Here is a 15,129-nt window from a genome sequence, read left to right as displayed (position 1 = left end):
GTGACTCTATTCGGCACTTGAAAACAACTGTGTAGTGGCTATTGTGGCTATTGTAAGTTTTCTACATAGTTATTCATAAAGATTACTACCCGTTGGCATTGGAAAAATACAAATCAAAAGCACTAACAATTCACCAAAGCCACTTCTACAGCATTTAGTGAATTCATGTACACAAGCAACACTGATGAGTCACTTGAAAACACTCCAAAGGTCAGATCCAGTCTAGATACTTTCATACCAATGAGCAGCATGCTGGACACACCTGATACACTGTAGCTGTGTCTCTGTTCAAGCTGCTGACTTCACAAACAAATCATCTGGGCATGCTGTGGCTTATTTAGCACATAATGTCCTCATTACAATGACCCGTAAAATCATATACTGTCTGGAAGACGGTGAAACTAGTGAAGTTTTTTTCTTTCGAGAATGATTTCCTTTGTTTTTATTGGTTTTATTTAGCAAGAACGGCAAAATTAAATATGTTCACCTTTTCATGCTAGTGATCTTGAACCACAGTTGAGTAATTCTATTGTCAGAATGCAACATTAAGATTTTCTTATACAGAACTTTGTCAAAGTGCCAGCAGTAAGATGCCTGCTTCCACTTCCTGGGTTGGGCAGATACCATTCAAATCAAGGGCCCTGAAGGACTATAGAGAACATTTTGGTTTTATATTTTAAGTATGTTCATTTAGAGACTTCCTTTGTTGTACTTCTTATTTAATGAATTTGAAATTGGAAGCTTACCCTCACCTATAGTTATTGGGGTGTGGTGCACATTTACAAAAGTTGGGACAGTTTGAGGAATGGAGTCCTAGCTTTAAATTGATCTGAAATCATTAGACGATTTATATATTTTGCAACATATAAAGTCACCATTTACCAAAAGGTTGCAGTTAAGGTAGGTAACAACAGTGCAGAGGGATTGTTCACAGGCTGACAGTTGATGCGTCACCATGTATGCTGGTGTTTGAAGTGTGTCAGTGAGTCATTTAATGGCACATAAACTGGTTTTGCTGAGTTACTGGTTTGCCATAACAGTTCCTCAAATTAAAAGGAAGCAAATATGCCGAATGGAGGGTGTGTGTGTGTTACTGACTTAACCCTCCATTTTGATTAATTCTTTCTTTGTATATAAAAGTACATATGTGTCATTCTCACACGACAGTATAAACTTGACTTAAGAGGGTATCAGGCTGCAGCGTATCACCCGCTGTGCAGAGAAGGTGATTGGCTGCAATCTGCTTCCCTTTGGGACCTCAAGTTTCAAGTTTATTGTCATTTGCACAGTAAAACACTGAGTCATACTGTAAATTGAAATTCTTTGGGAGGAGACATTGACAGCAGCATATAGAATTTAGTGCAAATTGTGCAAAAGTACTAAGCATAAAAGAAAATGGCATAAGAGAGCAGACCAGACTAAATAACAACAGAATTATATACATATATATATATATATATATATATATATATATATGATAACAAAGTGCAAAGTCACTGGTTAAGGAGCCTATTGGCCTGGGGGAAGAAGCTGTTTTTGAGTCTGGTAGCCCGTGCACGGATGCTCCGGTAGCGTCTACCAGATGGCAGAAGGTTAAACAGTCCATGTGAGGGGTGGCTGTGGTCTTTGGTGATTTTCTGTGCTTTTCTAAGGCATAGTGTGTGATAGATGCCTTGCACGTGGGGGAGGTTGGAGCCAATGATGCGCTCCGCTGTCTTTACCACCCTTCTGGAGGGCCTTGCAGTCCTCAGCACAGCAGCTGCCATACCACGCGGTTATGCAGCAGGAGAGGATGCTCTCGACAGTACACCTGTAGAAGTTGGTGAGAGTCTTAGTAGACATGCCAAACTTCTTGAGTCTCCTCAGGAAGTACAGGCGCTTCTGAGCAGTTTTCACTGCTGTGACAATGTCTTGACTAGGTGAGATCCTCGCTGGTGTGTAGACTGAGGAACTTAAAATGGGAAACTCTCTCCACCTCAGCCCCAGTGATATGAATGGGGGCGTGCCCCTCCTGCCGTTTCCTGTAATCCACAATCATCTCCTTTGTTTGCCGTTGTTTTCCTGGCACCAGGTTGCCAAGGCACTGAGCTCTTTTCTGTAGGCAGTCCATCGTTGTTTGAGATGAGACCAGGGATGGTGGTGTCATCAGCAAAGGGGTGGGGGTGTAAACAGTTGTGATGATGGCAGCTGAATTCCCGCGGGGGTAGAAGGGGCGTACTTTTACAGTTAGTAGTTCCAGGTCTGGTGAGCAGTTTGGTGTTAAGACTGCTACATCTGTACCCCAATTTCAGTCAACCATAATACACACCCCACCACCCCTGTGTTTACCTGACTCCGTAGCTCTGTCCTGCCGGAAGGTGGAAAATCCAAATCCAGACCTGTACACCTCCGGGTCACTGAGGCGGGCAGGCAAGATTGTGGCCGACCCCTCCCACCCTGGACACAATCTGGACACAAACCTCCCCTCTGGCAGGAGGCTGAGGTCCATTAGGACCAAAACCTCACGCCACAAATTCAGCTTCTTCCCTTCCAGTCGGCCTCATCAACAAGGCCCAGGTCTTCCACTGACCATACAATCAGAACAATTGGTACTTGCACATTTGTACTTTGTAACTTGCACGTTTAATTGATTTAATTTTGTGTGTTTTAATTTAATTTTTTTGCAGTTTGAATATTGCACATTTGGTTCATATTATATTTATCTTTGCACCCATTCAGTTACACTTTCTGTATAAAACAATGTATGTTTTTTTTACTGTAGATTTGCTGTTGCTCATATGTTGATCGCACCAACGACCAGAACAAATTCCTTGTGAGTGAAAACTTACTTGGCAATAAAGCTCTTCTGATTCTGATTCTTTGAGAAATGTCAGTGATGTTTTTGCAATAGTTGGACTTTGATGGGAGCCACCTTGCCTGACTGAAACATACAGATCTGCTCATAAACTCCGGAGTAGGATCATTCTCAGTCAGAGAACATAGATATATATTTTAAAAAAAAGATACACACACAAAGACAATACCAATCAAGATTTATCACAATAATTTACTCAAATGTTTTACAGAAATTAGTATCACTATTTGCTTCTAGATATTAAATGAGAGCTAGGTTATGCTTCAACAAGTCTGCCTCTGAGGTAGCAATGCTGCATTTTATATCAACAACATTTAAAATGGCAAAATTAAATTGGATTTTCACCAGCATGACATGACACTGATTTACAAGCTTATTCTAGTCCAACCAGATTACGAGTAGTATCTGTTGTGAGGAGTGTTTGGTTTATGAAAACTGTTTGAACTTGGCAGCAAACTGCTCGAGAACTTGGAGAAGTTTCTCCTCTTCCTGCGGTGTGGACCTGGAAGAGGCCAGAGGCAGGTGGGTCGCTACAGCTTTACGATCTGCAAGGGGGGAAAAGGAAAGGGTTTTTGAATGTGCAATGATGTTTTGTTAAGAGCCCTTACACCACATTCTGCTGTGACTCCGACAGGGAGGAATGGAATGTGTGAAATAATTCCATTCAGAAATTATTTCATCTTATTCAGGGTGTCAAAATTGTCAAAAGAAGAGGTGTTTGTTTCTGACCCTGGAAGAAGAGTCCACTTGGCTGCTTGGCAGCAGCTGCAGCCGCAGCCAGCCACACCACCGTGTCAGCTCCCATGGTCTCTGTGCGAAGTCGGCCCTGCATTTTTGCATGGAAGCCCGGCATGGACGACTGGACAGCTACGGTCAGGAGAAACACAACTTCACGTCACATCTTCAGTTAAAGGTGGAACATATGGTGAGCTCATGGGTTAGTAAGACACAGGAGGTTCAACAATCCATAGGCTATCTTTACATGAAAGCTACAACAATAATGAAAATGCGATGCTAACTTCTGAACCTGCCTCAACAAACTTACAAACCTCGTGTCGTGCATAAAGCCTCATCTAAGTGCATTTCTACTAATATTTTTCAGAAAGTATTTTTACAACCTCAACTTGAGCCCTGCACCCCCTCTATAATGCATGTGTGTGTGTGTGTGATATGTAAGATGGGGTGTAAGACAACTTTCAAGTTACGTGTGATAAACATTGTGCTAATTGCATGTGACCTGACTAAAACGAAGTACCTTATCTTATCTAACCTTGAAGTAATCTCATTAACATATTGGGTGTAGCTTGTGTCACTAATTTGACTGGATTGTCTGATGGATCTTCAGTAAATAAGTGTAGTGGACTTGTTCAGTTGTGTTTACCCGGTGTGTCAGCCCAGCCAGGGTGCATGGAGGAGAAGTGGACTTCTTTGTGCTGTGAAGCCCATCTCTCAGTCAGAATCACCTGCTGACGCTGTGCAATGAAATGAAAACACAAAGATGTGTCAACAAATACAAACATGTAAACATAGGCTCTGTGTAGTTCCTCCTTTAACCCAGTGTATGTTACCTTGTTTTGAGCATAGGCCATAGTGCCATCAAATGTCCCCTTCTCAAACTGGAGGTCGTCTACGTTCAGCTTCTGTGTCAGCATCCCTCCAGATGACACAGTGATCTGGGTGAGACAGTCATGAGAACCTTTCATCATTGGGATTCACATGAGGGCGAAGGTTTTTGTTGGATATCTGTGCATTAATAGGGCTTGTATTTATGACATGGTGAGCCCCACCCACCACTCTGGAGTCTTGGACCTTCTTTAAGGCAGGCATCAGTGCTGTCGTGATAATATACGTGCCTGAAAACACAAAAACACAGAAGTCAGTTCAGCACCTTACCTGGAGCTTCATGCATGAAAACCCTAAAGCGAAACTGTGTCTACTGTGCAGCCTGATAAAAACATTCATGTATTTTGTGTTGTTGCTAAACACTTTGTTGTTAAAATATTGCAAATATACTCAAAAACCCAAACACATTTATCGAATTTGCTGAAATTCTCACTGAATCCTTATAGAACACAAAGTGACCATGTTTGGTCATATCCTCTGTAGAAAGCATCCTTACCGAGTGTATTTGTGGCAAAGTTTTTTTCCAAACCCTCCTCAGTTAACTCTCTCTGATTCACCATACAGCCTGCATTGTTTATCTGGTAAACATCAAAACAACAACACACAAAGAAATATAAATTGTGTTTTAAATAACTGTTGAAGGGTTAGGGAGGGTTAGACTGATGGCGTGTAGATACGTACCAATACATGGACGGTGTTGTTCTGAGAGAAGTTCTGTGCAAACTCCCACACTTGGTGAGCGCTGGATAGATCCACAATATGTACATGGACATTCTGCAAATAAAATAAGGTGATCCCAATCAGTAATCAACACAGGTTTTTTTTAAATCTCATAATGAAATGTCAGTAGTAGCAAATTTAACAGATTTCTTAAAATATGCTAATGTATAAATGAGTTAAGCAGTTGTTTTGTGAATCGACTAGATTAGAGCTATGTATAACATAGTCCTTTTTGGATAAGGAGGTTTCAATAACCCTTCAGGCTCAGGTTGAAACCTCCTCTCACTTACCCTGTAACTAAGGCCTTTGTTTGATGATTTTAAATTGGAATTCTATTTATTATGAGTAAATGTTCCATAGATGTGTCTCATTGTTTGCTTCAGTTTAAATCAGATATTTAAATGTGAAAAAAGTACGAAAAATAAAAAAGATAATTTGTTGGGGGGGGGGGGGGGGGGGGGAAAGAATAAAAAAACATTAATTATTACCTGATTTTTACTCTGTTCTACTATTTCATCTTTAGCTGCTTCTGCTCTGTCCTTGTTTCGACACACCATGTGAATGGTTCCCCCTGTAGACGCACAAATAAAGCATTTTGTTATTGAATACTCCCAGAAAGAGGCTGTGTTTTACTGGAAAGTAAGCAAACCACTGAGCGGCTGCACAACACAGAAGCTACATTCACATTAAAGGCTTAAGTGTGAAGGTAAGAAAGAAAAAACTGCCTCTTTATAATTTTGTCCATACACTGACCTCTGCTGGCGATCTCTTGTGCTGCAGCTTTTCCTATACCACTGTTGGCCCCTGTTATCACAAAAGACCTCCCACTCAGGTCCACTTGTAGGTCGTCTGGAGTGAAATGCTTTGCTGCAGCCTCGTAGCCACCCCTGTTTGAGCAAAGTACAACAAAATGAATGTGTTTCTTTCAAATGTAAAATGATTTGTGAATGGGTTAAAGGCTGGCAGAATGCATATTTGGGGATGGGGATTGAAATTCAGTGCTTTTTGGTGCAGACTTCAAGGCATTAATGATTGATATCCCAACAAATGTCCTGACCATGAAACTAGTTTTGAAAGACTTCCAACTGAAATAAAAACCGATTTACATTGAAAAAAATGTCTTACATAATTTCAAAATATACCATGTGATTTAGGTTTTGCTTTTAATGTTCAAGGTAACGTACTATTTCAAGTAATAGAACAAATGAAAATGAATTGAATAATTGGCTTGCAGTAAAATTTTAATCCGATTATTTTCTTTAATTAGAAGCAGATATCTCCAATCTTATAATTCGTATGTTCGTTCTATTTAAATGGATCAAAGTTGGCCATGTGCTGTTTGGTATCATTGTAAGCCCAACACTGAACATGCACAAGAGAAAGAAGAGAGATGTCTGCTTGAAATATCAGTGCAACCTGGTATCAATAATTTTGACCAGGCCAGTTTTGTTTCTTTTATTGTTTGAACTGTATTGGCTGCCATTTAGTTGATTCGATGTTAGACGTTAAGAAAAGGCAGAACCATTGTCAGGCTTGTTTCCCTACCTGTGCCCCTTTGGCTTGGCTTAGCAGTAGCTGATGGGAGGAGATTCTGTTTCTGATTTATTTGTAAGGACCTTGGCCCATGCACTGAGGTCTCCTGCCACACACCTGAGCCAAGATATGCAATTCCATTATAGTGTCGGGACACAGATGACACTTTGCAAAGCAGAGTGTTACTTTGATTGTTGCTATGCATTGTAAAGTTCAATCTCTTCACAGTGAATGCAGTTCTTGTTAAGTTTAAATTACACACTGTTGCGCATAAAATTGGAATAAAAATACTTTATATATATATGGGCAACAGTGTATATGTATGTACATATACTGTATGTATGTCAAATTGTTAATGCTACTGCATGTCAACTGGAGGAAGTGAACCTGTTCCACAACTTAAATACATGCAGGAGCGGTAGGAAGAGTGTAGTTCACTAAAATGTGTTCAATTAATAACGCACAGTATAACAGTAATAAATAGTAACATAAATATTTGTGTGGCAAGCTCTATGTCTTTTTCAGCTTTACAGACACTACAATTTGTATTGTCTTTGCATAGTACAAGTACAAAAGTAAATTCAATGTCAGTTTATACTGCCAGCATACGCATATACATGGAGACACTACCTCACAAAAACCTTTACAACAAAAATGTATTCACTTGTAGGTTTTTTTCTGCCTCCTTCTGTCGCTAGTAACCCGCCTTATTGGCGACAGACAATGAGCACACTGCAAACGCAAACACACCACTCCGTTACACTAAAGAAGTGTTTACAACCGCCGTCATACGAGCAATCGGCGACGAAGTCACCAGATAACATGGCAACCAGTCCTTGCGCAACACCCTATGTAATCATTGCCCATAGATAATAGACAGGCGAGTGGAAATGAACGTCCCCGTAAGATGAACATGAGCCAGACAAACACCAACAGCGGCACATTGTCTAAGTTACCGCAATAAATATGAAAAAAGACTGATTATTTGTTTGTTTGTTATGCAAACCGTAGAAACTAATAGATCCACACGTAAGACAACCTGCTAACTCTCAAGTAGAATGAAAAGTGCACACTTGCCTTGTATATTCTTTAAGTCCTTTGACAAACCAGACGGTATTCCTGTAAATCGACATGTTTTCTCAACAAAACTGGCGTAATTGTTTCACAAGCTAAGTGGTTATGTAGTAACGTGGGCGGGTCAGGGGAGTCACGTGATAAACCCCTACAGCGCCCTCTCCGGACAAATGAGGACATTACTGCATACATTTGTATTTATTATTACAATCCAAGGCGCCATTCTCCAGTTAACAGCTTCCCATCAACATGGGTCTTTTGGTCTGGAGACGCACTTTGCGAGAGAGAGCGAGAGATTGTGAGTGATTAAGAGAGAGAGAGAGAGAGATCAAACTGGTTTGTTGCTCATCAACTTAAGAGAAAAAAATCCCAGAAACCTCTCATTTGAAGTAACAACCTTTTTCAACAACAATGATAATGAATTATATATGCAATGCACAGTGCTCTTTTAACAGTTCGTTATATCCTTGCATGGTGCATGCAATGAGTGACGCCAGTCGAGAGATATGAGCTGCACAGTGACCCCTGCTGTTTCTGACAAGCTACTGCATTCTGGATCATTTGTTTTGTATTAATTGTTTAAATTCAGTACCAACATACCACCACTAAAAATGCATAAGGATGTCTATGATGTTGGTGTGTATTTCTGTTTTCATAGCGATGAATGATCGTTTCAAAATAGAGGATGGCGCCGACGTTCGCATCAACATGATGCAAACAGCCATTTTCTCAGCTCTCAAACACGATCGGAAGGGTTCTCTCCCATTGAAATACCGTTCAAAACATTAACCATCACAGGTCAACTCCTAACCTCCAAATATGTAATAACCGTCGCGTCACCGCTCTTCCACTGTGAAAACCTGTGTGAAGTCAACACAAATCGTAGTTGTCAGGATGGCCGAGCGGTCTAAGGCGCCAGACTCAAGGTGAAAAATCCTTCCGTAATACGGGACTTCTGGTCTCCGAATGGAGGCGTGGGTTCGAATCCCACTTCTGACAACATCTTTTTTTTTTTTTTTTTTTTTACAGCTGAACACACTGAAGTACCCAGCTTTTACCACTGACGATAACGGTGGAAATAATACCAAAATCTAAAACACGCCCCATTCCCACTACTCGTATGCATTTTTACAATATTGCGCTATTTAATTAAATAGTGAATGTACGGCTTTTTGACGGATGGGTTAATGGCGTTTCAACCAGTGTGGGTTAATGACGCCTCAACCACCCCGTATAGGCGTCTGGCTTTCAGAATAATACTGCGTTAACAATAAAAATTAACCATGAAAATTAAATTACGTTAATTCAATGAGCATATGAATAAGAAAATATGAAATATGTAAAGTGAAATGTATCGAATGTTGTGTATTTATTTGTTTAATTGTTGTTACATTTGTATTTGTCATTACAATGCATTACAATGCATTTTATGGTTACAATTTTTATTCTAATCTTAAAAACACAACATAAATTAAATAATATGAATAAGAAAATATGACACATGAAATTCTCAATATAAATAATCTCTTTTCCCTTTTCGTACAATACTTATATTCATCATATTCTCATTGACAAACATATTGTTATTAACTTTGTGAAGGTTTTAAGCTGCTACCACCTTTGTTAATCCCTTAACCACTGATGCTGCCTCTAACTCAAATATCTCAAATAGGCCTCAATGGCAGCCACGCACCACAAGAAGTTCACTCTCTCTCTCTGCTGTTCAATCCAGACATTTCTCTCCGGGTCTCCCTGCCTGCCAAAACACAGGTGAGAGTAATCAGTCCATCAGATCAGGATCTCCTCTTCACCAGTGACCACATTTAGATAAAGACCCTCATCAACATTTGATGCCAGTCGATTGGCATCCAACATGTGCAAGAACACAACAACCTGATTTTGGAGCAATATGGAATATACATTATTTGGATATATGAATGGATTGAATCTAATTTCAGCAAATCAGGACTCAAAGTGAAGATAGAGAGTAAAGCAAATTTAATCTCCTTTTTTACCTGCAGACTTTATCGATTGTAAGTTATTGTGTATATAAACATCGAACAAAAAAGTTCGGAAATTTGTGTTTGGTAGATTATTTCTCTGTTGTAACAATGCTTCTTGGCAATACATTTTATACTGTTGGAAAGCCTGTTTAGTCCCCTTTTAAACGGTGCCCCATTTGTAAGGAACATGTATTTGTGGGATGAGCAGCACAGCTGAGTATGTGGGTTGCGCTCATGAAAAATTTGCCAAATCGTCTCTGCCAATGCCCAACAGCAACAGCTTATTCTGCTGTTGCTATTGACTCTTGTTTGGTGTTGTTGTTAGGTGGATTGGATGATTGAAGTCTATCAGTAACAAGGTAGAAACAAGACATATTGGCAATTTTACAATTTATTCATATAACAAATGGTCAGGAGCCTCAGTAGCGTGTGGAAGAACCATACACAGCCACAACAGCCTGGCACCTCCTCCTCATGCTGGTCACCAGCCTGGTCTTGGTTTTAAAAGGTTGGTGTTTTTAAGGTTTAAAAGGTTGGCGGTTGAAAAGGTTTTAAGGTTTTATGGTTTAAAAGGTTTTAAGGTTGAAAAGGTTTTAAAGGTTTAAAAGGTTTAAAAGGTTTAAAAGGTTTTAAGGTTTAGAAGGTTATAAGACCCACAGAACTGTGACCCACCCTCCCTCTATCCAGGCTCTCAGAGGGACCAGCTGGAAGCCAGGTAAGGTTCATGGGTTCAGGTTTTAAGGTTGGTGTTGAATGAATAAATTGTAAAATTGCCAATATGTCTTGTTTCTTCCTTGTTACCGATAGACTTCAATCATCCAATCCACCAAACAACACCAAACAAGAGTCAATAGCAACAGCAGAATAAGCTGTTCGGCATTGGCAGAGACGATTTGGCTAATTTTTCATGAGCGCAACCCACATACTCAGCTGTGCTGCTCATCCCACAAATACATCTTCCTTACAAATGGGGAAACATTTAAAAGGGAACTAAACAGGCTTTCCAACGGTATAAAATGTATTGCCAAGAGGCATTGTTACAACAGAGAATAATCTACCAAACACAAATTTCCAAACTTTTTGTTCGTTGTTTATATACATATATATATGTTGTATAGATGGTGGTGCCTCAAAAAACACGTATGTTAGGTGTCCTAAGGTGCCCTTGAGCAAGGCACTGGCTTAGACTTGACTTTGGTCTCTGGGCCCTGCACAGTGGCTGCCCTCTGCTCAGGGTTCATGCTGGATGGGTTGAAAGCAGAGGATAGGTTGTGGTGTTAATGTAACTTACATCTAATGGATGAAACATCAGTGATGTAAGCAGGGGTCAGCAGGTGTGTCACCAAGCCTCAGCCAGGAACTGATGCCATGAAACATCTTGAAACATCTTGTCCACACAATAAATTATAATATGATTGTGTAGCCTACTGAACTAGACTGAGAGACAATTTAAAGGTTATTAGAGTATTGACTTAACCTTAAGTACAATATTGACCTATAACATATAGAAGATTCACTTTTTGAATGGAATTACCGAAATAAAATAACTTTTCCACAATATTCTAATTTAATCACGCACGCACGCGCGCACGCGCGCACGCACGCACGCGCGTTAAATCGCACACACCTGCTTCGCTTCCCGGATGTAATTAGACGGCAGGTTTTAAATAGCCAGGTGAGTCTCTCTGGCCTCCAATCTCTGGGCGCCAGGTGTTCAATCAGGAGCACGGCCGAGCTGAGCAGACCGGACGGGACCAGCACGCTGCCATGGCGCCCGCACTGATGGCTTGGGTTTGGATCATTTTGCCTCTAGCCCGGCTCAACAATGGACACAGCGAAGAGGGCGCAGTTGGCCGTTTGTCGGACTCGGAACTGCTTGAAAACGGTACTGGGAGGGAACTTCCAAAGTGGACCTCCAGGACTTTTCCTGCAGAGGTTTGGAAATTTCTACAAGGTAAGATCCAGCTTCATTTGAGATTTAACACAACCATGGCAACAAATGAACGGCTGTGCAATGTTTTTTTAAAAAGCAAAAATACCTCAGGCCATGTGTCTGTCCCACTTGCAGGGGATGAAGCCGGCCAGGAGCTGTCTGATCTAAACCAGCCTCGGTATCACTGCAGCGATGAAACGCTGTCCGTGCGCATTTCGCTGATCCGACACTCGGATCTACAAGTGGAAGGTGTGTTCGATTTCTACCTGCTATGCGATTCCACAAAAGCGATGCCAGCTCAACCATAAGCAAACTTATTTTTTTCCTTAGATGGTTTTCTGTTGTCAGAAGAGTGTCGAGGTTCTGTTCATATTCATGCACGCTGGTTGCTGCTGAAGTTCCCTCTTACTGGCTGCCACATGACAAAACTGGTAAATTTGTAAAACATTTTTTTAATACGGAATTTCAAATGCCTAAAAATGATTCCAATCACTATCTTCCACACAGGGGGAGAAGACAAAATTGAACATCAATGCATGCTAAATCATAATTTAGCATGCACACCATTAACAAAACTATAGTCATAATTTAATATATTAGGAATTTGTAGGGAAGCATTCAAGTACCTATGAATCACGACAAACTGCACAAAATGGATAAGTCTGAAAAAGCCTCTTCAGTGCAAACTATTACTGTTCAGCAAGAAAGGTTAAGTCTCACTTGAAAGGAAATTTAACAATTGTCGGGCAGCCCTCATGTGGTAAGGGAGACTGACAAAATGACTAATGACACAGTCCAGTTACTGTGCATGGTAGTGCAGGTTTAAATCGGTCACATTCACGTTCCGCCACTCTAAAATGTAATGTGACCAAATATACAATTCAGGCAATTTGCAGTAAGTTCTTCCTGGACAGGTCCGGAACCCCCATCTCCCTTAATTTTAATTTCCTATAGTGAGGTGTTTTGTAAATTGCCATGAATTAAATGTTTATTAAAAACATCAAGCCAAACAAAGTTTAAATTGGCCCTAAAGGGAATTCATGTTCCACTTGAGTTGCACAGAATTACAGTGCATGAAGATATGTGACAATATTATTTTTCCCCCAGACTGAAGATGGAATCCAGTTCCAGGTGTTGAAGCTGTATTATTATGACCATCTGCTCCAGAAGAACCTGACTGGCATGGCTACCTGTGAAGATCCAGTGACATCGTCACATGCTGCACCTCTAGTAATTTGCCAAACAACAAATGTTACCATGAAATTGCATCTTGGAACATGGCTGAGGAAGGTGGAGGAGCTTGGTAAGGATTTTTTTCGTACCAAAATGGCATGGCATAAGGATGTCTTCCCCCTTGTGTGCATGTTTGTCAAAATAGTATATTTACCATTGGAACCAAGCAGCAGAACGTGGGAGCAGTTAAATGATGATGAGCTGTTATCTCTACCTCGGTTTTAGTTCCCACTCTTGAACCCTTAAGTCACGACAATATTTGCGGAAAATTGCAAAAAAGGGTTATTAAAATTAGATCTACTTAAAAGATTTCAACGGGTATTCGTCAAAATTTGCAACCGAAATTTTAAATTGGTCCCATTTGTCTTGTTCATTAAGACTTCTAAAATGGAAAATTTCCTGTTTGACTCATGACTTGATGCCCCCTTTCCTCCAGCTCTGCTTTGGACCCGCAGCAGTTTCAAATTGAACACGATTGCATGATCGGTGTATTTCAGCTGTCTCTCATTGTACCTTGTGTCCTTCTAGTCAATGCAATGCCATTAGGAATTGGAATTTACTCGAGGATAAAATGTGAAACCCAAATGAGACGGTTGCATTTTATAACTGGCTTTCTATACTTGCAGGTGCTACAAATTTGGAGTCTAACAAAAGATACTGGGTGAGACAACAGATTAGCCCAAATGGAATATCTGTAGATGTATCACAATCAGACACGGTAAGTAAAAAAAAAAGCGTTATACTAGTAGCATGCATTTGTAGTAGATCAGTACAATGTGATGATTTTTAGTTCAAGAGAAATACTCCATGTACACTGAAGAATCTGGCACACTAACCCAGAATATCACTGAATATGCAAACGGGCTACTGGTTACATTCATACAGAAATGTCAATTAAATAACATGTCCAAATAGGTAAATGTGGATTGGTAAACCTGTCAAACATTACTACTCAGTCAGGTATGCACTTGGATGTTCCAGAGATGAGAATGGAAGGAGATTCATGAGTCAGTACATTCACGTGCAGTTTAAAAACTTGGATTAGACTGCGTCTAAGGCAAAACATCAATCATCATATATATTTATATATACACTACTCACAAAAAGTTAGGGATATTCAGCTTTCGGGTGAAATCAGGATGAATTTAAAATGCACTATAACCTTTACAGGTGAACTTAATGTGACCTTCTCTAACCTTTTGAATGCACTTGTCCAACTTGCTGTTCTCTAACAAGGAGCTTAACGGTAAAATTCACAACAAGTGTTTGATCCATGAATCAACCAATAAATGTCCTGATTCAATCAGAGTTGGTATTTAAACAGTCCTCCTCATCATGCTCACATTTTGACATCACGAGACCAAGACGACACCTGACCCGACAACTGATCAACAGTACCTCGCCATTGCGAGGCTTCAAACAGGATGTTCTCAGACGGACGTGGCCACTGAGCTTAGAGTGTCAGATATCATCAGCAGGTTGCTACAGAGAGACTGGAAGAGTCACAGAAAGGCATAGAAGTGGACGTCCTTTGGCCACATCCCACACTGATGACCGCTTCATTGTGAACAGTGCCCTGCGGAACCGGATGATGAATGCCACTCAAATCCAGGCACATTTATAGGCTTGTCACTGTACCATTCACAAAGTGTAGGGCAGTTCTGTATTGACTAGAGACACCTGCCCACACTGTAACACCACCACCACCAAACTTGTCTGTCGACAACAGTGGCTGATGCATAGCGCTCTCCTTGACATCTCCAACATCTTTGGCAGCCATCATTTCTGCTCAAGGTGAATCGACTTTCATCAGAACAGCACTGAGGCCCACTGGTCCCTCGTCCAGCTTAAATGCTCCCTGGCCCATGCCAGACGATGACGCCTGTGCCTGTGTCAGTTACCCTTGCAGGTCGTCTAGCACATAGACCACGCTGATGTAAACGGTTTTGAATGGTCTGACGTGACACTTGGGTGCCTCTCACCACCCTTAAATGTGCCTGGAGTTGAGTGGCATTCATCATCCGGTTTCGCAGGGCACTGTTCACAATGAAGCGGTCATCAGTGTGGGATGTGGCCAAAGGACGTCCACTTCTATGCCTTTCTGTGACTCCAGTATCTCTGTTGCAACCTGCTGATGACACTCTGTGACACTCTAA

General features: G+C 40.8%; 1 protein-coding gene and 1 non-coding gene across 2 annotated transcripts; one reads left to right on the top strand and one right to left on the bottom strand.

Moving 5' to 3' along the window:
• Window positions 1-3,032: 3,032 nt before the first annotated feature.
• On the bottom strand, window positions 3,033-7,929 carry dhrs12 (dehydrogenase/reductase (SDR family) member 12). The gene is made up of 10 exons (XM_076157281.1): window positions 7,808-7,929; window positions 5,951-6,084; window positions 5,686-5,768; window positions 5,159-5,251; window positions 4,974-5,055; window positions 4,646-4,707; window positions 4,423-4,527; window positions 4,236-4,326; window positions 3,584-3,721; window positions 3,033-3,399 (listed from the first exon to the last, which is right to left on the bottom strand). The coding sequence occupies exons 1-10, from the start codon at window positions 7,861-7,863 to the stop codon at window positions 3,281-3,283; spliced, it is 963 nt and encodes a 320-aa protein (XP_076013396.1). The 5' UTR covers window positions 7,864-7,929; the 3' UTR covers window positions 3,033-3,280.
• Window positions 7,930-8,692: 763 nt separating this feature from the next.
• Window positions 8,693-8,803, top strand: trnal-caa (transfer RNA leucine (anticodon CAA)). The gene is made up of 2 exons: window positions 8,693-8,730; window positions 8,758-8,803. It is a non-coding gene; the product is annotated as a tRNA-Leu (tRNA).
• Window positions 8,804-15,129: the final 6,326 nt, after the last annotated feature.

This window comes from Genypterus blacodes, unplaced genomic scaffold, assembly GCF_046128005.1.
Source record: "Genypterus blacodes isolate CSIRO-AG114 ecotype Tasmania unplaced genomic scaffold, CSIRO-AGI_Gbla_v1 ptg000008l_1, whole genome shotgun sequence".
In the NCBI taxonomy this organism is placed as follows: Eukaryota; Metazoa; Chordata; class Actinopteri; order Ophidiiformes; family Ophidiidae; genus Genypterus; species Genypterus blacodes.
The sequence above is the reverse complement of the archived record's forward strand: the minus strand, read 5'-3'. Positions and strand labels throughout refer to the sequence as shown.

Excerpts from the sequence above, each read along its gene's own strand:
- dhrs12 (XM_076157281.1), bottom strand. The coding sequence starts at position 7,863 with ATGTCGATTTACAGGAATACCGTCTGGTTTGTCAAAGGACTTAAAGAA. Across the intron at positions 6,085-7,807 it reads GGACTTAAAGAATATACAAG|GGGTGGCTACGAGGCTGCAG; the intron begins GCAAGTGTGCAC and ends TTGCTCAAACAG. Across the intron at positions 5,252-5,685 it reads TAGAACAGAGTAAAAATCAG|AATGTCCATGTACATATTGT; the intron begins GTAATAATTAAT and ends TTTTATTTGCAG.